The sequence below is a fragment of the Uloborus diversus genome, chromosome 4 (genome assembly GCF_026930045.1).
Source record: "Uloborus diversus isolate 005 chromosome 4, Udiv.v.3.1, whole genome shotgun sequence".
NCBI classification, from domain to species: domain Eukaryota; kingdom Metazoa; phylum Arthropoda; class Arachnida; order Araneae; family Uloboridae; genus Uloborus; species Uloborus diversus.
The window spans coordinates 161,780,706-161,804,689 of NC_072734.1; the positions used below are offsets into that span (position 1 = coordinate 161,780,706).

Consider the following 23,984-nt stretch of genomic DNA (forward strand, 5'->3'; position numbering starts at 1 on the left):
CAGCAATAAAATGAAAAAAAACACACACTCACACAAAATTAACTCCTTCAAAGTTTCAGTAAAGATACTAAAGTTGGTTGATATCTATGACCTAATAAACTTTAATTTTAAAAGCACCAGCTTTAATACGGTGCTCCAAAACTTGAATTTGTTTATATATATGTTTTTTTTATATATAAAAATGAGAAAAAGCTTACTGATGATCAATTGGGTGACGGAGAATTAACAGCAGCAACAATAGTAATAATAATAATGAACAGAAATTTAAAATTCAACTTTAAATTTCTTTCTATTAGAGTTATGTTGTCTCGAAATTAATTTCTCCATTTTTTCTTTAAGTCCTTATTCTATTATACCCTTCGCAAATAGTTTCAATTATGTGTGCTCAGTCATTTAAAACGAGGGGCATCATGACCGGATAATTGGACAGTTCAGGCAATTAGAGTTTGGATAACTGGAACCCTACTTTGATATAACACTAATGTAATGTATCTTCAAATTCAGAAACCTGTAATTATGTTATGGGGGGAAAAATCACTTCAGGGAACTCACAATTTAAAAATATCTATTTAAAAAAAAAAAAAAACACTTTTTGAGAAGTTATTTCTGAAATTAGACATTTTTTGGAGTTTTAAATAGTAAAAAATGTAATAAACATCCATAGAATGACATAACCAATGATTTAATAAATTTTAATATCGAAAGTTGAAAAAGAATAGCCTTTTTTGGTTTTGGACCAAAAATGGCCGCCAGGGGGGTTTTGAGGGGGATTTTGGAATGCCTCCCCTTCCTAAAATTTTTGTTTATACAATCTCTACAAGCATGCCAAGTTTCATAATTTTATCACAATTTGCAGTTTCTTCCCCCGTAGCCCCCCGACTAAAAAGATGGAATAACAAATTGTTAAAAACTTCTGGTACGAGTTGTGCGCTGATCCTCCATCAGTATTCGATGAATCTGGTTTCAGAAGGAGAGAAATCTTGTATCGTTAAAGTGCTATTATCTGAAGCAAAAGATTCATCCACCATCACAAAACGAACAGCTGGTGTCATGTATGAGGCAGTGAGAAGCAAAGGGATGTAAGTGGACATTTTCAAGTTTTGAATAAAACGCGTTTAAAGATAAGATCCTAGGTAGGCTTTCACTGATTTTCTTTTCTAAATCATGCTGTATAGAAGCAAGTACCAGGTCTACTAGTACTATCTCTTGTCTCAAGATAGAGGAGAGGTTCACCAACCATTTGTACTGGTTATCTCCAAATTTTTAATTTTGCCACTTACATCCCTTTGCTTCTCACTGCCTCATATGTAATAAATGGAAGATACCTGCTTGGTCATATTTTTGGTAATGATCTGTAAGCTTCAAGGAAATATTCCAGCAACGCAATGTATAGGTCACTTGTACGTATGGGAAAGCTAGTGTCATTTTTGATGGGTGCAAAGAAAGCACCACAGAAATATAATCTGCGTCCTGTTACAACAGCCAAGCCTTCTGCTCTAGAAGACTTTCTGCGTCTCAAATCTTGTGCTTGCTCTGAGGGGTTCATTGGATATAATGAATGTTTGAAAAGTCTGAAAGTGAACTGAAGTGCTCAATTATATGCTCAAACTGTGTTAGACATAGCTGCAACAATAACGATTTCGCTAAGGATCTAGATTCCAAAAAACATCTTGATAACGAAGACTTTTTGTTACAAGATTAGGAGAAATCATTTGAAAACAAAAAACAGGTCAGCGTAATTTTTCTGGTCATTTAATCAAATGTGCACCATCAGAGAGGGTGGGCGGGGGGAGGATAATATTTTAGTGTATAATTTTGTTTTGGGAGATGAGCTATGTTCTTATGGGGTGGACAGTCCTGATTTAATGCATTTTAGATTTGCATGGAATAATACTTCTACTTGAAATAAAAGGGGGGGGGGTGAAGATTTATTTTATTTGACGAAGGGTGGGGGGAGTGCTGTAGCTTTGAGAGGAGGTGCACCATCGATCTTGGAGGATGGACACACTCGATTTCTAACTTTAGCATAGCATAAAATAATGTTTCCATATGAAATGTATGGAGTGAGGTTCGGGGGTACTGCTTCGTTTTACGGGGATAGGGGGGCTCTGTAGCATTGGTGGGTTATGTCATCTGTCTTGGGGGTCAAACACCTTTAATTTCATGCTTTTAAATTTAGTATAACATAATATTCTCACTTTAAATTTACTCTAAAAATTCTGGAAAAATACCCAAAACAGCAATTTTTAGATGCCCCCCGTTCAAAAACCCGACGCACAATGGGGTGGGACTTTTTACCTGTTCTTATTGGGAGGGTAATAAACAATTTGCACCAGGTTTAGCTTTTTTTTGGATGTTTGGGTCCGACTCCTATTTTTACTGTACTATGTCAAAAGGTTTCATCTGTTTTGTATAACTATGTCAATTAGTTATATAAGAATAACTACATTACTTCTATTCTTTCACTATTACTTGTTATTCTTGCAACAATTATTATACTGTTTGAAAATTTAGTTCAAAATAATTTCAATAAATACACATATGTTTTTAAGAGTGATTTTAATAGTTTTTTAAAATTCTTATGCTAACTGGTTTCTGGAAGTAAAGTATTTAAAAAAAAAAATTCTGATATCTTTCCTTGTAGAAAAATTTAATATACTGTTTTGTAGGTTTTTTTTTTTTTTCCAAAAAAAAATGACTTGATATGTTTTTTTTTAACCATTTTGTTAAAAAAGTAGCATCTTTTTAAAATATATCTTTAGTTCATCAACTTTACACAACTTAAAACGTTTAAAATACCACATTTTATACAAACATACAATGGATTTTAAGTAGAGCAAAGAAAGGAAACCATTATCATTGATAACGTAAATCAGGGAAATTTGATGAACATAATCAGGGAAAAGTCGGGGAACTTTTTTTCACAGTTCCTGTCGCCACCCTGTATTAGATCCTCATTAATTTGGAAGCTTGCTATAAACTAAAACATTGATCTAAAATGCAGTTTCCTGCCAACTTCTCATTTACTAATTTATTTGTTTATTCATTTTTTGAGAAAAAAAAAGTCAAAAACCTATTTTTACTTAAATTTACAATATTTAAATAAAAAAAATATTGAATAATTGTTTTTCAAAGCGCACAGAGTTCTATTTATTCTTATGAAAGTGTGAAAACTCCCCCCCCCCCCCCCTTGTACTTTAAAACTCGGCGACAATAGCCGACACTAAGTTTTTCGGGTCAGTGGCCGCTGGCCCGTTGGAAAATTTCCGAGTCTTGACCTTTACAAGGGACTTCTGTATTTTATGAAAACTTAAAAATGATACTAATAATAATGCTGCAGATTATTTTCAACTGCCCAAAATAGTGTCGCAGACTGGCTAGAAAGATTCTGCTACTGGGAGAACACACATGCATACATACACACACGCACATTCGTACACACACGCTCGTGATTGTGAAAAACATAATTTGAATTAAAGATGTAAAAAACAAATTGATACATATATATATATATATATATATATATATATATATATATATATATATATATATATATATATATATATATATATATATATTTTGAGCAATCACTAATGCTTATTCTCACTTCACCATCCTTGCGGCATTTGGTTCCTTTTTCAGCTTGGACCAGGGGTCTCTGCCGCACCACCGGCCTATGGTCCTGAGCACTCCTCCGGGAATCCATGACTCCTGGTTGGTGGTGTCCATGTCCTACACACACACGCCTTCACACACCAATATACACTGACACACGTAACTGCCCAGGAGGAGGAGTAGATTTGGGGGACAGGAGCCATTTCTAGAAAAAATAATGCCAATGAGTCGAGTTCTGTCACAACTCGTGCTTGCGAAAAATATAATTTGAATTCAAAATCTGACTTCAAATTAATTTTCTTCAATTTTTTTTTCCTTTTTGAGAATTAAGGATTATTTTATTTTCTACTGTAGCTCTTTTTCATGTGAGACTTTTTTTTTTTTTTTTTAATTTTTATTTATAAAAGCATTTCTCTTATATGATTGATTATGTATGAATTTTCATATTTACTGTTTCTGTATTTAAAAACATAATGATTGGTATATCTATGGATTTGACTGTACATTCACGCTTGCAAGATATACTAATTATTATTTTGTATTTAAAAATTTTTTTTTAGAGTTCATATTATGGTACACAATGGTTAAATGAAATTTAGAAAAACTAAAGTTGAAAAATCCTGGTTTAAATACAAACATCTGAGTAAATTTTCCCACCCAGCATTATATGGCTAAAAATGTCCCAATAAAAGGCAATAGGAAAACTTATAAGCCTTGATGTTCAACAAAATCCATGTGATTTGGCTGTCTTTTTTATATAAGAAAGAAAAAAAGTCTAAGTCAATAAAACACAATAAAAAGGAGTTTTTTTTAAAACTTATCTCAATTTATAATTTTGTTCTGAATTTTGATTATAAAATAAAATGAATTATAACTAAAATTTTTTACAGGCCATGTCTCTCACAGTCATCCTGGCAGTTACCTTAATCAAGCAACTGCTCAGATATGCAGTTCCAATAACCAAGCTTCAACATTTAATTTAGAACCTCGTGAGTAGTTATAAAATATTACATTGTATAAAGGTTTATCATATCTGTAATCCTTTTGCTATGTTGTTTCACATTGAGTTCTTTGGGAAACCAATTACATGCTGGAAGCATGTAATTGGTTAATTTATTTTTTGCTTCTTTCCTTTTTTTTAAAGTGAAAAAGCACTTCAGTTGACATTTAAAAAAAGATGATTGTCTTTTTAGTGTGTTACATGTAGTAGCCATACATAGTGATATAAATAGTGTCTTTATGTTTTGAAGATTTATTATGCTTTGAATCCTCTTGGTGTGATTAAATTCCCATTGGAATTTTGCTCATAGCGAGGAGCGAGCTGCTACATTACACAACCAAGGGCCAATCTGGGGTTTTTTTTCTCACTACCTATTTTTGTGAAAGTGTTTTTTTTTTTTTTTATTATTATTTTATAGGCTCATTCTCATTTTTGGTAAAGAAAGTTAGAGCAACTTAAAAATTAGTTTAAAAAGTGCAAATGTCATCTATTTAACAGTTTTTTCTTTGGGGGGGGGGGGGGGAGCTTAAAAACATAAGAGGTAGGAAAAAATACCATTGTATCTCAGCTCAATAGGCTTTGTACTGTGTACAATTCAGGAAATCATCAGATAAATGCCTCCCAACTGATGCTAAAAGATTGTGTAAATGCAATTTGACAAAAATACAAAAGGTTACAGTTAAAAATGAGTTAAAATACTGCAAAAAAAGTTGTTACCTACGTGATTGATTATTATAAATAATCTTAGCATTTTTTTGTATGAGTAAATTGTTTTAAATAGAAAAAAAAGTTTTCTATTTTAAAATGCTTATTTAAAGCAGTTCCCAAAATTAGCATCAGACAGTTAAGTGCCAATAGCACCTCATGTTTTTTTTTTTTTTTTTTTTTGCCAAACTATTTGGTTTGGCTGCAATTTCCAAATTATGTTGATTAGATGCATAAATCATGCAAAGATTTATGCAAAACTACAAAATAGACATAAACAGGGTTCGTACGGGTCATGGAAATCCTGGAAAGTCATGGAAAAAAAATAACAGAATTTCAGACCTGGAAAAGTCATGGAAAATTGAAATTTTCATTGAAAGTCATGGAAAAATGTCCTGGACAAAGAGAAAGTAACAGTAGCTAAAGGAGCATTAGAAATCTTGAGTGATTTAACAGTATAGCACATAAAAGCTATTAAAAGTTGGAAATTGAACGATCGAAAAGTCAAATCTGAATTTTGAAATCTTATTGCATCCACTTCTGTCGTAGCCACTTGCCATTTTTTGCGATGTGATGTTACTGCCTGGACATCACTTATTTTAAATTTTCTGTTATTTTCAACACTTCTTATATTCATATTCTGTAGTAGCAAAATTTCACGTTCTTAGTTTTGCCACGCCCACTCAAAAAAAACAATTCAGTTGCATGCAAGTTCGATTCCATCACTCGTAAGGACTTTATTATCAAATTTATCAGAGTTTATCTTAATTTGTTGAATGTTTTAGAAAATAAAGATCTTAAGTCATGCGATAGAATACAGAAAAAGAGGAATTATAATGCTCTAAAACAGTAGTGCCCAACGTACGGCACGCAAAACTAATCCATGCACCCCACTGCTATGTTCAATGTCCGGAATTAACAGTGTTCTGGAATTTCTGAACCTATTAATTTATATGCATTTGAAAATATGCAAATTTGTAAACAAAACAAATATACTTTTGAATCAGAAGATTGATTCATTACTGAATGTTTTTTTTTCAAAAAAGATCTGGTTTAGAAACAAAGAACTAAACTATGGCTTTACTTTAAAGAACCAAAATACTGTCAAGTTATGTGGAGGATTAAATGCACTGTTGACACTAAAAGGTAACTTTTGAAGCAAATTTTTTTAAACTTAGTGATGACTTATTCAACCTTTGTCCCATTCAATATCATTCTGCCTGTTTTTCAAAAAAAAATCAAACATTTAAGCATTATCATATTTGCTTCACTGCATTTTTACTTTATTTAAATTTGTATGATGAAGACAAATAAGAGTAGATTAGTTTTTTAAGTGTGCACTTATATTTTTTCCATTACAAGTAAGTGCTTCAATGAGACTGTGGCATTCATATAGACGTTTTGCTGATGCTCATTTCCAAATATTACAAAGTTTGAGGTTAAATAGTGCTATTCTCTTCATGTAACAAGGTCATGAAAATTTTCATTGAAGTCATGAAAAAGTCTTGGAAAAGTCATGGAATTTCTTTATCTAAATAGAGTATGAACCCTGCATAAAATATTTAATTAGCTTTAGAAATACTTTTTACAAAAACCTGAGAAACTTGGTACAAAGTTATCGCTACAGTACATGTTAATATGAAGAATAGAATGCCAATTCCTTTCTAAAGAATAAAATGTTCAGCTAATAAACTTGATAAATTTTAAATTCAACTGCTATTTAAATTTTATACACTACAGCATAAAGCAAATAGGGCATACAACATATAGCATTTTTTTTAAAATCCTCTCACCACCATTTATTTAGTTTATATGGCTTTGATAATTCATAATTGTGTAACACAATTTTAATGAAGAAATTTAATGCATACTCTTTCATGCCATCCTTTTTTTTCCACAACAATAGATCACATACACGGAAATTTCCGAAACTAGGTGAAAGTTTTTTTTTTTTTTTTTTCGAATAAAATGTTTCAAAGATTGATGCTCACAAGTAGAAATATCCACTCTGGACCCTGACATGAACTTCAGAGGATAACTTTATTATTTTCTTTAAATGTGGTACACTAATTTTTTCTCCATTGATGGATAAAAAAATCATAATTACCATTCAATAAATGACAATGAATAGGGTTAATAATAGAAAAAATAAAATACAATCATAGGGTTAGACAATTAGTGCCCTAATTTATCTCATACTGTGTAAAATAAGTCATTGACATTATTATTTGTAACTTATTTATCAGTACCAGTATTTTGCTCTTTCAGAGATATTTACCTAAAATATATTTATTTGCATATCCAAATATTTTATTCACTGCAGGGTGTCCCATATCTGGAAATTCATAAATTACTAAAAACTACTTGGTACTCGGCCAATTTGCCAAATACTAGGTACTTGCCCAAATTTTGAAAAGATGCTCGGCCAATACAGAGTAGTTTTAAATATTTGAAAATTGTTCAATACAGATTTCACAGTTAATAAAAGAGTGCAAGCTTATAATATACTGCTATCATTTACAATTCATATTCACAAGCCAAATTTAAATTTTGAGAATACTGAAGTTAGTTATGCTTCAATAGAGTAAATCTTGATTTTAATGTCCCCCAAGTTAATAAAACTTATTTATTAAAAATGGGGCAAAAAGAGATAAGTATAGAATATGAAATTTTTATATTATTAAATGGATTTTTTCTACAAACAAATATTGTTTATAAGAAATGTAAAAATACCTTTGCTTAAAAAATAAAACAATGTTAAAAGCACAAATGTGCAGGAACGCTGCAGACACGTGTTTTGGCATTACAAAGAATGCCCAAAAGGTAAGCTTATGGATTTTAAAGACTTCCGACAAAAGTCGAATTTTTTTTTTGTCGAATGTCTTTAGCTCACATTTTATGCACTGAAAAAGAAGTTTCTTGTAATGCAGAAACACATTTCTACAGTGTTCCTGAACATGGATTTGTACTTTAATGTTTTATTTGCTTTTATAAATTACGTATGTTTGGTGGACTAGAATAGATTGATATAATTTGTTTATTTTGAATTTTAAAATTTTTTTTTGTAATTTTTGACACAAACAAAATTTTTTAAATTTTGCATAATTTTAGCTTGTGAAAAAGTAATGTTTTCCTGGAAAAATTGCATCCTGTGAGTCATGGAAAGTTACGAGCAGAAGTCATGGATTTCAAAACTCGAAGAAATGTAGCTGACCCTGTCACTAGCTGAATCAATGTATTTTTTGCTATCAAGGTCTGATTGTAGAATTGCCTCACCTAAACTGCTGTTACAGTACAGGGTCAAATTTGTAAGCATTTGGACGGGACTGGCACATATGACTATTAGAGGACAGATATCCTAATCTGAGAAAAGAAAACAGTATTTCAATGAAATTTGAAGTGATCCAATATGGATTTTTGCAAAAAGTAGTGATTGTGGTCATACATTTCTCTTCCTTACATGTGACAGGGGAATGACAAAAAATAAACTCGGTTATTGTTGTAATTATATTCAAACAAAAAAAAATATATATATCACTAGAAATAAGGTTGAAAAATTCCATACAAACGAGTTGATCTCTCATTGATTCTTTATTACAATATTCAATTAACAGAGGACAGGGCAATAGCAGTCAATAAAAATACTTAACAAGATTTGATGTAGGAATGCTCATCATCTATCCGTGACTCAGTTTATTTTTGCAAAATAAACGAATTAATAATACTTCTATAATGAGATCACTGTTCAAAGATTGAATTAATGGTTAGTATAACTTTTACCAGATGTGAGAATCATTAATTTCATTTTTTGAGAGGGGAATGAGAGAAAAAAAAATTGAATGTTTTTTTTTTTCAAAATAGTATAAAAATCTTAAGAAGTTTTTACTTTTCCAACATTGCATAATAGTTAATATGTTCAACAATAATTTTTTTTTACAAATATATTTGGGTTTCTGAATTTTTGAACTGATTTTGCGTCAAGATGGAGGTAGGCACACACCGGGGAATGACATTTATCATGCAGAAAATTTAGTTACATGCATAACAATAAGCTTGTTTTTGTCTATTTTATGACAATGAAAATACATTATTAAAGCATTCTAGTGTCAAGTTTCAGTTTTATACAAGTTAATTTGTCATTTTTGGATCAAGGACATGAATGTAGCTGTTTAGAGAAAATGACCCTGTTAAATAAACTTAAAAATCTTCTGAAAGACGCTGAGATGTTTTTGGTTCTTATGTGTGGAAAAAAGTAGAAAACTTGGTGCCGTGGGCATTTTTGAATGGATACGTTCAAAACTACATCAGTGATGTCATTTTGTTTCTTAAATAAATGTTTCTCTCTTTGCAGGCGACAAAAATTCAAAGGTTCAAGCAGTTTTTTCAGAAATGGAAGAAACAAGTGGAGTTGTTACTTCTTTATCATCCGAAGTTGTTAACAGCACTGCCAGTGCAAACTCTCTTTCCTCAGAATCCTTAAATTTTCAACCTGCCCAATCACATGAAATAATATACCCCAATCAAATTGAAGGTGTGTATAGCTATGATATTTTTTACTGTCATATATTATGGGTTCTCAAACTGAGTGCCGTGGCATCCTGTTTATTTTTTAAATGTTATATATATCTATAAATATTTCTGTATGTAAGTTCCTTTATTCTTGAAACCTATTATGTTTTCTTTTGAAATATGCACACCCTGCGTCATATATATTACTTGTTTGAATTAATAGATTTTAAAAAAAAATGTGGCTCATTCTTTTTTCAATCCAACTTCCTTCCTCACTATATCTCTTATTTAAGTTGTAATATTCTATGCTTATTTTTTCAGTGGAAATGGCGTCTGGAGAAAGGACAATTGCTATTCCTGAACTGAAAGCTATGCTTCGGACTCAATTAGAATATTATTTTTCTAGGTACAAATTTTTTTTTTTTTTTTTTTGCTGTAAACATTTAGATCAACTTATTTTCTGTTGAAAGTTCTCTAAGTGTTTCTGTTTCAACTATTTATCAATATTTTTGATCCATTCATATGCATTTTTTTAAAAAAAAACCATGGTTATTGTAAAAATTAAAAAATATACTTAACCACCTAAAGTTTGACATTATTATTTTTAATTGTCAGATAATTATAAAACATGTTAATTTATATTTTTTTCTCGCAGAGAAAACCTTTCAACTGATGCATACCTTATATCTCAAATGGATAGTGATAATTTTGTCCCAATCAGCACCATTGCTAAATTTAACCAAATTCGACGCCTTACTGAAGACATCTCTCTTGTTGTTGAAGTTCTTAGAGGTATGTGGTAATTTGTTTTTAATTTAATGTAGATATATGGACTTGTAAGTTATTTATTAGAAATGACTAAATACTTGTGCAATTCATTCATGCTGGAGAGAAGGGGGTAATGTGGCTTTTAAGTACTTGAATTGCATAACTAAATTTTTGCAGTTTAATATGCAGTGGAAGCCGTCTGTAGTGCGCCTAATTTACACCAATAGCAATAACAATAGAAAGAAATTGCATTTTCTCAACACTTGATAATGAATTGAATAATCACATATACAGTAAAACGTCGATTCAACGATTGTCAAGGGACTGAAAAAGTTATTGTTAAATTGAGAAGCATCAACATTTAATACAACCAAGCTTGGACTAGTGAAATGTATCATTAAATTGAGGAAATCATTAAATCAAAGTTATACTGTAATTGTACAATCTAAAATCTGAGATAATGAAAAGAATTTAAAAAAAATCCATGTATTTTAAAATCAAATTGTCAAGAAAATATTGCAAACGGCCATTTTAAGGTTACAGGCCTTTCATCAGTGCAAAAAAGTGCTCAACATATAGAAGAGCTAATCTAAGAGAGCACAATCAATATGCTGATAAAATCATTGGCAAGCCTGTTATATTTCAACACAACTGTTTATTCAAGTTTGAGAATTTAATTTTGCAATTTTTTTATCCTGAAACAATGAAAGCAAAAATAAATTTTATTACATATGCTGTCACCTTTTGTGTTGCAGAATCAGCTGTTGTCCAAGTTGATGAAGCTGGTGAAAAAGTTCGTCCAAATCCTCGATCAGGTGTCTTAATTTTGAGAGAAATTCCGGAAACTACCCCTCTAAAGGTTCGTGTTTGTTTTATTTGTTTTCTATTTTAAAATGTATAATGAATATGTCAATGAAGAGTCAAGGAAAACATTAAATTAAATGCTTAGTGATGGTACCAATTTTTCCTGCAGGAGCTTGAAGAGCTGTTCAGTAGTGAAAATTGTCCTAAGTTCTCCAGGTGTGAATTTGCACATAACAATAGTTGGTATGTTTTGTTTGATACAGATGAAGATACCCAAAAAGCTTATCGATACTTAAGGGAAGAAGCAAAAACCTTTAACGGAAAACCAATAATGGTGAGTTGGGGTTTTTTTTAATCCTTAATATTTTAACATGCATGAATTCTGCACATGTCAATTGTGAACTTTTGGTTAAAAAGGTGAAAAGGTTAAAAAAAAGTTTCAATGTATTTTTTCTTTTATTTTTTGCCAATTTAGAAAATAGATTATTATAAGAAATAAGTTGAAGCTTCTTCTGGAAGAACACCAGAAACAGAAAGCATTATTTCAGGAATTGGTTTAAAATTTTATTTGCAAATTAAGCTTTTCAATAGTAGTCTTAATGTAAAGAATGACCACAAATCAAAATTTCCAAATTAAGCTTGGCTTATCAATATTTTAACAATATAAAGTTTTTTTTTTCCTTTGAAAAATTGGCCCTTTCATAAGCAGTGTTTCAACTTGACTCAAAGATTTTAAAGGCTGTAGTAAGCACCATATTTTATTTTTTTAATGGCGCCTAAAGATTTCATTTTGTACCTAGAAAGCTTATCCCAGATATGTAGTGCTAAGCTTCAATTCAAGGCTATGAACTTTTTGAACTTAAAAGAGGTTCATAAAAAATGTTAGAGATAGCATGAGAGTTACGATTGTGATTCTGATGAATGGTAATTTGAATTAAACCTGGAATTGCAACATTTTGGAGAACCAATTCATGATATAAATAATGCAGTCAGTAACTTTTTTACAGCAACTAATGTTTCCAACCCCACACCGATTTCAGTCCCGCATGATTTCAGTGATTGTAAGGAACCAGTTCCGCAAGATTCTTCTAAAAATAGTAAACGTTGTGATTTTTCGGAGGGTTACTTCAGTTAGTAGTTCTTTGAATTTTGTATACCAATTGTAGAGCACTAAAAAGTCGGATCCTAATTAGCAATCATTGTTTGGTAAGCAAAAGTGTGCCCTAAAAAAGTCTAATGCGTCGCTCGTATAGGATGTGAAAGAATTTTTGCTCAAAAATTAATGTGCTTTATGTAAACGTGCTGTGGCTCCATTACAGTTGCTTTTTCTAAGTTTAAATAATTGGACATTTTGTAAGAGATCCCCATTCGCTTAATCACCTTCTGAAGTAGAGTTTTCTATTCTGGTGCTTGGTTTTTGCTCAAGAGCTGCAGACTTTGGACAAAAAAGATGGCCATTGGAAGTGTTTGGCTGCATCCAGTTTAACTTGCATTGAGAATACCTTTATTGCTTCATAAACGTTGAACATTTGATCCGTGCATCTGATTCTTACAGCAAGGGGTGAGTGCTGCTTGGTTTCACCAAGTCGCAGTCTCAGTCAAATTTTTTGGATAACTTAACTAATTTTACCTCATTTAAAGAGACATTCAAAAGCTTGCTTATAAATTCTAACTTACTGCATTGTCATGCGAGTCATCCTGTGTTTCAGCTAAGTTTATGTTGCCTCTTTTAGGGTTGTGCCGAATATATAAAAGTCAAGTTTTACATTGCTTTCTTCTTTGGAGAAAAATAGAATGCACTTTTCGTAAGTTAAAGGCTTTGAGTGTATTTCTTAAGCTTACAAAAGTGCTCCTATATTGCATTCAGGCTACCCCAATGGGTTTTGCAATCTGTATTATCCTTTTCCTATTTTTTCTAAAGCTTAATTTTCTGAATTTTAAGTTTTAGTGATGGTTTTCAAAAATGCTTTTAAATTGTACGCATTTTCTTAATTGCTGAATGCATGAAAACTGATGTTTCGAATGAGAGTACCAATTTATTCTCAGAAAAATATATTTCATTTTTACTGTATTCTTATTTAATGGCAAATCCGCTGCTCATCATTTGAGACACAAGATTTTTCTTGCTCTTCTTGCAGATATATTAGGAATGTGATTCAAACTTCAGATGAGGTATGAAAATAGTCGTTTTATGAGAGGCAAAAGTTGGAAAACGTTTGCATGAAAAAAAAATTTGCGGGATTGGAAGTCCCGCAGGATTTTGCTCTCGATCACGCGAAATTAATTTCGCTGAACATATGGGATCCTTCAGGATCGAGATTGGAAACCCTATCAGCAACACTGTCCTTTTGATGAAAATCTCTGAATCTGCTTTAGCCCCCTTTTTAAATGGGCTAAAGCAATTTTTTCTATAGTTTTACACCTAATTTGATAGATTAAACAATGCGTTTGTCCTAACAGGTAGTTAAAAGAGATTAGTTTTAAGGAAATGTATTTTTAAAATGCTTTTAATCTTAAAAAAACAATTTTATTCAAAAAACAAGGACATTTCCTTTTTAACTAAAAAGTTGTGTGAAAGAAATAATCAAGTGCCCATAGTAGTGGAATTGTGTTGGGTGGCTCAGAGCAAGTTTCTTAGTATTAAGGTCAAAGTGTTTGGTGAGATGAAATCGCTCTTTGAGTGATTTGGAATCTTATGGGTGTAGATTTTTTCCCTCCATTTTTGACGATAGTCTGCAACTTAGTAGAGGTGATTGGTTTGTCCTAGCAGCTATAATTCGGTGAAATGATCACCATGATGAAGCTCTTGCTCAAAGTCTTACTCAAAAGTGTGACCAATTCCAATAATAACAATGCAGGGGCTACTTAATTAGACTGGATTATATTGCAGCAAAACCTCTTCAAAGTATTTCTGAAATAAATCTTGCTAATGCTAATTCTTGTGTAAAATAACCCCCTGAAACCAAATACAATCCCCGTTAAGTCTCACTTTTTTCTTTCTTCTATATCCAATATATAGAAGAAAGTATTGGATTCATGAAAATTTTCGAATTTTGACAGATTTGAACGTTTTGAGGTGTGCCAAGTCCATTTCGACGATTTTTGGAAAATGTGTGTCTGTGCGTCACACCAGTTTTTTGTGGCCGCTTTACAGCAAAAACTACCACATGAAATCGAAAGAAATTTAGTACACATATATGCACTAAACATGGGGCATGTGAACTTGTGCCCATTGGTTTTTGGCAAATTCCTCCAAGGGGGGCGTTGGAGCAATGGGACGTTTTTTGAGTATGCGTGCCTGCTATTCCGCAAGAAGTAACTGGTGGAATTAAATAAAATTTGGTCCATACGTTACCCTTAACAGGTACAGGTGCTGATTCAATTTTGGTGTCAATAGCTCAAACGGGTGGAGCTATAGAACGTTTTTTGTCGTCAATTGTGACTGCTGTATCTCAAGAAATAATGAACGGAATCAAACAAAAATTTATCTACAAGTAGCCCTTAGAGGGTATAGGAGCTGAATTTCCATTCTTTGCTTTGCTGTTGAGATAAATCGGGAATTGGGATGGTCGTTAAGTTTTGGCATGTGTAATTTTGTTTTTATTGAGATTAATGTTTTCTCGTTAAGCTTGGGGAGGGATCAGAATTATAAGAAAGATATAGAAGAAAGTTTCGTGATGGCCACAACATACTAGTTTAAAATGCTTATTTTCTTTTTCTTTTTTTACTTTTTGGCAGTTTCAGAGCCATTATTTTTGTCTGGAGGGGAAGGGAGCATTATAATAAGTCATTAACACTATGGGGGGAGGGGCTAAAAAAATGCTAAGTTCAAAAACATGAACATTTGGAGCAAGTCAGGAGACTCATAAGGGTATTTCCCTCTAAAACATGTTTTAAACCATCAAAGCCAATCCTTTTTTTTTTTGCTAGCGGTTTTGATTTAAAACTTTCTCACTTATTTTTTATCATAAACCAGAGTATAGAACTCATTCCTTATAGCCCCGCGTCCAAAAAAAAATTTTAAAAAATATATTGGAAGCAACTCATTTTGCATGGTCAGAATCACAGCCTAGATCTTCGGTAAAGAACATTAAGCAGAATATTCTTTTAACCGACTTTCTAATAAGCAGGCTTGACTATATATTATTAATGCTACTTCATAAGCATAGCCAAGTACATAATTTTTTGTGATAACGTTATTTTAAAAAAAATGAAGTTTCTTTACTGACTTCAAAATACGATGCGTCCCATATTTTTTCCATATGCATAGGAGTGGGTCCCTTGCTCTGGTTTTATGAAGAAAAATAACTTTTAAAAAATATGTTTTGATGATTTCAACAATATTTTAGTGTCTAATTCAATATCAATTATATATTTATTAGTCTCCTATCATGCTCCACATATTTATGCCTTTAAATTTTGCCCCTCTATAACCCCTCAAAAGAGTCAATGACTAAAATTAAGTTCTCCCCCCCCCCCCCCCCTTGCCAATAAAAACTGTTTTGAAATTGCTGAAAACTGCTAAAAATTGGGTGGCATCCATTCCAAAAAGGGGATGTAATGGCTGGAAGTGATCATATATTTGGATTTTACGTAGTTACTAGCGAGGATTGTCAAGCATTTTGAAAGTGTTTTTTTTGCTTGTAGTGGTATTATTGCCTCTCAAAGTATAATGTTCAGAAACAAAATAATTTAAGTTTCAAGAACATTTTAATAAATTTATTAGCTTGCATTTTAGCTAACACATACGTTGTGTACACTTACTTAAAAAATCAATATACAAGGCTGCTTCCTTTTCTTGGTTGTTAGTGCTACTTCTGATTATTTAAGCAGTGTGCTTTAACGCATGTAAACTAACCATATATAACCGGTGTGCCCATGTAGCCAATTCTGACTGTAGTAATGTATGAAATCATGATCGTGACTTTATGTTTAATATATATTTTCAGGCTCGCATTAAAGCTAAAGCGATTACATCTGCCCCATTTACGACTTCCTACAAAAATGGTGTGAATAATACTCAGGAGACAGAAAACTATAACTCACCTACTGTAAATCCTCAGCAACAAACTCCTGTCCAATATACTTATACTAATGTTCCAAATGAAAACTACAGCAATCAAGTAAGTATCTTTTCTAAGATTGTGCAAAATGTCAGTACTTCTGTTCGTGTGATTTTTGTAGCTGCTAACAAAGATCTGAAGATAAATCAATGAAAAATGTTCATTATTGCTTTCATGATTACATGATTGAAAGCAAAAGGCATTTTTTTACTAAAATTTTACCTACCCACTGCATGTTGATTTTCATCCCTACTTATAGTTTTGAGCTATGTGTGCAGATACTTTATATTTTTATCTTACTTTGCTGATGTTGTTGAAATTTTTCAATTATTTGTCCCCTATTACTAGGTATGTCCGCCATTCTATCCTCCAACCATGCTGCAAGCATGGGCCCCTTCAACTCCTGCTTGTGTTGACTTGGGAACGGTAAGTTCCTGCAGTTTTATTAAAATATTACCTGTTTTATGTCTAAGATTATACATTAAGAAACTAAAATTCTTGAGAACCATGAAAAAAAAAAGTTCTGATTTTTAAATCAATTATATACTGCAAGCACCTTAAGTATGCACCCTTCCCCCCTCCTCTAGATTTTCTCTTGCAAAATTTCAAGTATTTTTTCATGAACTCACAATTGCACCTGAAAAGAACTGAACTGTGGTTAAGCTTGAAAAGAATGATTTTTTATAGCCATATCCTGAACTATTTGTGCTTCAGTATTTTTCTATTGTGGATTTGGAAGTTAGTGACAAGACAGTTAAGATTCTGTAATTTTAATAGACTAATTATGTTTCGAAGTCTGTGTCATATCATGGCATTAGAATAAAGCTGTACTGAAATTGGAAAGAAATATTTCGAAGTTCAAAAAAACTAGCGTACAGATGAAGGTGCCAAAACTTAATTCCCAGCAGCTATGGGTTTTTTCAGAAATCAGTGACATAAGTTTCAGTTTTCTGCTATTATCAGCTTCAGCATAAAATGACCTTGTAAGCAAATAAATTCATAAAAGTAATTTTGTTGCACTCAACTGTAATTTCTCCTAACTAAGCAGTAAATGTTTTTTTAAATATTTGATCTGTTTGATACATATTCAGAGTATATTAGTAAAACACTTGTTCTGAATGTCTTTATTTTAGGTTCTTTCTGTGAATGGACTTTCCCCACAGGCTGCTTTTAGACCATTAAACAATAATACTAATAGACATAGTTATTCTTCTAGAGATAGGTATGTGTTTAATCTGAACATTTATGTAATCTTAAAATCTTCCTAAAAATTTATTATTAAAATAACAAACTTAAATTTTTTTAAATATTTCACTCAAATGTGATAGTTATTAATGCATGGCTTACCATATTATGACTACATGATTATGTGTTAACTGAATACATATTTTTTAGCTTTATACATGGTTTGTCTAATAAACTGCAGAATTGTAAGAGTAGTTAATAAATGAAAATGTGTGGGCAGGCGTGGCGCCATCATGCAGATGTTACAGTGTTACCAATCAGTGCAAAGGTGGAACAAATCTGCATCGATTGTGTTAGCATTTGCAGTTTGTAGATGGTTAATACAGGTGGGTTCTATAGAGCATGTGTTATGGTCGATGATGGAGCAAAGAATGAATATAATGTTTGTTTTACAATTGGGGAAAACACAGAATGAAACCTTCCAGTTACTGAAAATTGCATATGGCATGCACGCTTTGACAATGCCAGGGAAAATGTAAAAACTAATGCAGTAGGCATCACAACAAGATAAGGAAATGAGAACACATTACACAAGATTTTTAGGGAGGATTTGGGGGCAAGAAAGATTTGATGGTTTTTGATCCCTTTTTTATCAGCCTAACAGACTCTATGTAGAGTGGAAACTTGTGGGAACTTAATCAACGCTGCTGGCCAACATCTTTTCTGCAGTCTTCTGTACAGGAGACTGATTTGGTGTTTACCAGTATGATTCTGAAACAAAAGGACTAAAAGTGCTAACTAGAGATCACCATCTTCTCCAAGACAAAAAATTTTGTTTCCAGAAGTTGAAGGTTAAAAGTAATGTTGATCACTTTGATGCTCATAGACTGATCCATCACGACCTAATCAAAGTGTCAACAAAGAGTGCTATGACGCTGTTATGCACATAGTGTGTGACCAAATATAAATAAGGGCAGCTAGCTCCTACTAGTGATGAAAGACCCTACTGTGATCTCAATGTGAAGTGCATTTTGACAAAACATGACATCATAGAGGTTAATCATCCTCTGCGTTCTCCAGATTTGTCACTTCCTGGCGTTTACTTGTTACTTATACTAAAGACTACTGGAAAGGCATCTATTTCAGGACGTATACGACATAAAGAACAACATAACCGCTCTCAACTTAAGAACATGTTTTTTTAAGGACTACAAGGCGTTAATCCAAAATTTGTAAAGCCGCGCAAATATGTGTGGATTTAAATGTATGTTTAATTTTTATTATTCATGCTGTTGTATAAGCCCAAGTCCTGGAATTTAATAGACACACAATGTACATCTAGTTGAAAAATCTTATTTATTTTTATTATTCAGTATTTTTTATTAGATAAATTAGATGTGATATTGAAGGTGGCAACATTGAAAACATCTGAGCATTAAAAAGAAATTTTAAAATAAGATTTGTTCATTTTGTAGGAACTTAGAATGTGTTGTTATAAGCTGGTCATCTCTTCCTGTAAAACCTTTGCGATCATTTATCCTATTAGTTTGTCCCTTATTTTATTTGTATTTTTTGTGGCAATTTTAGTATTTTATTGTAGTTTTATTTATTTTTTATTCCTGTAGTTTTCACATGAATTGAACCTTAATTTTTTTATTTTGTTTCTAGGCCAGTAAAAACATACACTCCACAAAATTATAATTTTTCACGTAGTGAACAAAGCCGGTATTTTAATAGAGGACAGTCCACATCTTACCTCCAAAGGCAGCAGTTGCATCAGCAGCCATCATTTCCTAGCATTGTTAATACGAACAGCTGTGGTTTTGAGTATATGCCATACACTTCAAGGTCACGAAATCTACCTAACTTTGGGATGGATATGAACTTCTTTACAGCTCCAAATCTTTATTACAATAAATTACCCTCACTATATCCAGCACATGCATCGCAGGCTCGGCATAATCCAGTCCTAGTGCCTCGAAATCAAGTGGGATTAGGTGCAATAAATAGTCAAGACCAAAGCTATCTTACAGTTGGCAGCAGTACCGTACTGCCATTTTCAAAGGATTCTGTGTTAAATAGTACGTCTTCTAGTATATCTTCTAAACAAAATACTGAATCCCAAGCAAAAGATAACTGGGGAGCAAGTCAAAGGTAAGCTATAATACATTTTCTTCCTTGTTGTTTGAAATACCAAAAAATTTCTTGTCAAAATAATAAATATTGTTCATCTTATTTAAATTACGTTTTTAATAAATTTTCATCGTCGTAACTTACTAGTCAAAAATATGCACGTAACTACAGGATAATTCCAAGTCCTAGGTGCAGGTTTTTCCAGCTTCATTTCTAAGAAAGATACTCGATTTTTAGAATAGAGCATGTTGGTGTCTTGAACGTCAAAGAAAAATTAGTAGAGAAGTGCTATACACCCTTGTGTGTATTAATGGAATCAAGCCAATTTTTTTTACAAAATCACCTTTATTTACATCATTTAATTATAAAATCAAAATCACCACTTAGTTTGCTACTGGTCATAGTCAACTAGAGTTTTGCACTTTTCTTTGAATTCTTGATCTCTAGACCATGTTTTTAGCAAAGCACAAATCATTTTTTCTTTTGTTGTGCAATCAGTTTTTCACTCAATGTCACAATGGCCTGCCTCTTTCGTTTAGAAATATCAATGGCTAACGAAAAGATAAAATGTGACCGGATTGGGAAAAGCAGCAAACATTAAGAAAACACAATATTTATGACAAAAAAGCGTGAGGTTATAGCGCCTAATCAACTGGTAGGCTAAACCTGTTATAAACAAAGATAACCTAAACAACCTAAAAAATTCAAAAATTAAAAAATTCCCAACTTGATTCTATTAATTCGTGCAAGGGTCAGGGTTCGTACGGGTCATGGAAATCCTGGAAAGTCGTGGAAAAAAACAATTTCAGACCTGGAAAAGTCATGGAAAATTAATATTTTCATAAAAGTCATGGAAATTCATTTTAAGTCATGGAAAAATGTCTTGGGCAGTAAGAGAGCAACAATTGCTAAAAGAGTGCTAGAAATACTGAGTGATTTAGTAATATTGCATATAAATTGAACGATCTCGAAAAGAAATCCCAGTTTTGGAATCCAATTTCATCCGCTTCTGTAACAGCCGCTCATCTTTTTTTTGTGATGTGATTTTACTACTGGGGCATTACTAATTTTGAACCCACCATTATTTTCAGTACTTCTTATATTTTATATTGTAGTAGTGGACTCTCACTTTCTTGATTTTGCCACGCCCCCTCAAAAAGTGTAATTCAATTGCATCGGAGTTCGTTTCAACTACTTGCAAAAAGTTCATCATTAAATTAATCAGAGTTTATCTTGATATGTTGAAGGCTTTAAAATGAAGACTTTAGTCAGGCAGAACATAGAAATTTCATAGAAAATTCTTTATTCATAAAAATAGTTCAGAACATAGAAATAGGGGAAGTCTAATAGTATTCTAAAACAGAATTGTCCAACATATAGCTCGCAAACCTGATCCTTTTAGCCAGCTGAAATATCTGGTTTGGAAAAATGAATTTGCTGTAAAATGTGGCTTTACTTTAATGAACAAATATGCTGTCCAGTTACATGAGTGATAAGATGCACTATTGACATCAAAGGGCAATGTTTTTGTGAAGTAAATTTATTATTTTAAACTTATTCAATTTTTATCCCATTCATTACTATTCTGCTCTATTTATTAAATATTTATTAGACATTTAAACATCAGTGTAATGCGTTCATTATATTTTTATTTTACTTGAATTTGTGTGATGAAGACAAATAAGAATAATTTATTACTTTCAGCAGTATGCAGATATTTTTTTAGTCACTCATGTAAAAGTTTTTCTAATGCCCATTTCCAAAAAAAATGGCAAGTTTGACTTAAATAGTTGCTATTCTCTTCATGTAACAAGGTCATGAAAATTTTTATGAAGTCATGAAAAAGTCATGGAATTTTTTTATCCAAATTGAGTATGAACCCTGAAGGGTGTAAGATGCTCACCATACTAGCTAAGAGCAGACTTAAGATCTCGAAGGGACTGGCATTAATCGGCATTTTACCTCAGCTTAAAATTTTTAAAACTATTGAAATACAGTAATTCCGTTACAACAAACTTCATGGGACCAGATATTTTGTTCGCTGTAACGAGAATTTCGTAACGGACTAAAAATTCATTTTGTTGAAACGGAAATTTCGTTGTATTGTTATTTGTTCTACTGGGATTTCACTGTTTTCCTTTTAACATAGGTATTGTAAGGGCTATTGTATCTCACCAAAATTAAATCATACTGGTTTTGACTTTTTTTTTTCAATTAAAAAAAATGAATAAACTCATAATTTAATATACAATTTTAGATTAAATAAATAAGCAAAGTACACAGTTAAAGTTATTAGAGAAATTACTGTGTAGGACCCCTTGCAGGTATTCAAGACAAATATGACTTATCATTTGCTTTCGACTTATCTCTTTTTTAGAACTTAAAATGTTTAGCTTGATGTTTGGGTAATCTTTCCTTCAAAAAAAAAAATGAAGCATGAAAAAGATCACTTGTTTAATATTTTTAGTCCCTTTGCTAGTTTATGATTTTAAAACTTTTTTGTAGAAATTTCTTTTAAAGCTTAAAATTCTTAAATTTTTGGCCTAATCTTGATCTTTAATCCTTCTTTTTAAATGTATATTCTACTGTTTATATGTTTTAAATTTTATTCTAGGCAGCAGCGAGGGAAAAGGTATTGGAAAGAAAATGGCAACTCAAACAGCTCTAAAAGTGTAAGTAATTTTTGAATGTCTTATAAATCCTAAATGTATTGCATATTATGCTAAACATTTCACTTTGCAGCAGCAAGCGTTTGCCAAAAGTGCTATACAGTCGACGTATGTTATAACAACCTTTGTCGTACAATCAAAATTGGTCGCTGTAAAGTAAATGTAAAGGATACAGAACAATTGTTTAGTCATATTTTTAGAAACACTTACTGTGAACAGTTATGCTTCATTTTAAAATAAAACAAAGAAACTAGGAAAATACTAAATGATTGCACTTTAAACTTTTTTTAATATTTATTAATTTGAAAACTATCTTACATTTGGGTGAATGCATTAAGCAAAATGTACCCTGAAAAATTATAGACCATGGTTTGCTTCTGCTTTATTTGAGATTGTTTTCGCACCATCTTGCATTTGCAGTTCTTGGGACCTTTCACGTTCAAATACCCCTTTCATTTGAAATATTTAATCATTGAAAACATAAAATTGTTAATTATCAGTTTTCAAATTGATAATATTGAACCACTAAAAGTTGAAACTTAATTTGGGACGTTATATTGAATCGAGCAGTTCAGTTTTCACGTTCTAACGGACGTTAAAATAACATGTTTATGGGATATCAAACAGGACTTCATGCATCGGTTGTTGTAACAGAAGGATCGCAGTAATGAGGGGTCATTCTAAAGAGAGTTGACTGTATTTTTTACTTCCTTGTACTTCAGTAATGTTAGTTTTCCAACTTTTGGCGGATTTCCATCTTTTTGAACAAGATAAAAGTTAAAAAGTAATGAATAATCTGAATGAGTTAAAATATGGAGAAAATTCGTTTTTTTGTTTGATTTGTATGATTATGATACAGAACCACTATTCATTGCCATTTTTCGTGGTTCTTTATCATTCATTATGTACATGTGTACATAAGTGTGTATGGACAACAGAAAGATCTATACTGACATTGCTAAGTTAATCATGAGTTTTCTCATGACCTGTCAACCTGCAGGGTGTAGCAAGTTGAAATTCTTGTGTTAAGGATCTCGTTGGGCATGCCCCTCCCCCCATTACTTGATTAAATAAGAGTGGCATAAAATACATCTAATCCATATAATTTTTTCAACTTTTAAAAGTATATTAGTAAGGCTCAATAGTATAAAGTGACCTAAATTATTTTTTAAAGCTTTTTTACTCAACCGAGTACAATCCGTCTGTTTTTATTGGTCAGATTGCAAAATGTTATGTCTTTTGAGTTTTTTATGTTATGAAGTGTCTTTTAAGTATACTTACAAATAATACTAGTTTCTGAGTTATTGTTAGAAAATTTGATGGTATGAGAATTTTTGAATCTTTCCTGGTTTACTGAACTTTTTTAGTCAGCAGCTGCTTTGAAGCTGCTTCCCCCTTTGAAAATTGTTTATTTCTATATCTACTTAGATAAATGAAAGGGAAAGTTATTCGGAAATTTGACTGAAATTTTTTTTCTGGAGTACAATACTTCCGTTACTTTTTATAGAGAATAATTTACTATTTTTTTAAATC

The 23,984-nt window shown here is 31.7% G+C and overlaps 1 protein-coding gene across 5 annotated transcripts in view; it reads left to right on the top strand.

Moving 5' to 3' along the window:
- LOC129221595 (la-related protein 4-like) overlaps positions 1-23,984 on the top strand; it is a 195,145-nt gene that overhangs the window by 143,069 nt on the left and 28,092 nt on the right. For all 5 annotated transcript variants that reach the window (XM_054856114.1, XM_054856113.1, XM_054856110.1 and 2 more), the window contains 11 exons: positions 4,506-4,604; positions 9,672-9,851; positions 10,151-10,235; positions 10,485-10,621; positions 11,353-11,456; positions 11,571-11,735; positions 16,351-16,524; positions 16,813-16,890; positions 17,598-17,686; positions 19,318-19,803; positions 22,397-22,454. In XM_054856114.1, the coding sequence (XP_054712089.1) occupies positions 9,710-9,851; positions 10,151-10,235; positions 10,485-10,621; positions 11,353-11,456; positions 11,571-11,735; positions 16,351-16,524; positions 16,813-16,890; positions 17,598-17,686; positions 19,318-19,803; positions 22,397-22,454 (1,518 nt within the window). In that variant the 5' untranslated portion in view covers positions 4,506-4,604; positions 9,672-9,709. The remainder of the gene's footprint in view (positions 1-4,505; positions 4,605-9,671; positions 9,852-10,150; positions 10,236-10,484; positions 10,622-11,352; positions 11,457-11,570; positions 11,736-16,350; positions 16,525-16,812; positions 16,891-17,597; positions 17,687-19,317; positions 19,804-22,396; positions 22,455-23,984) is intronic.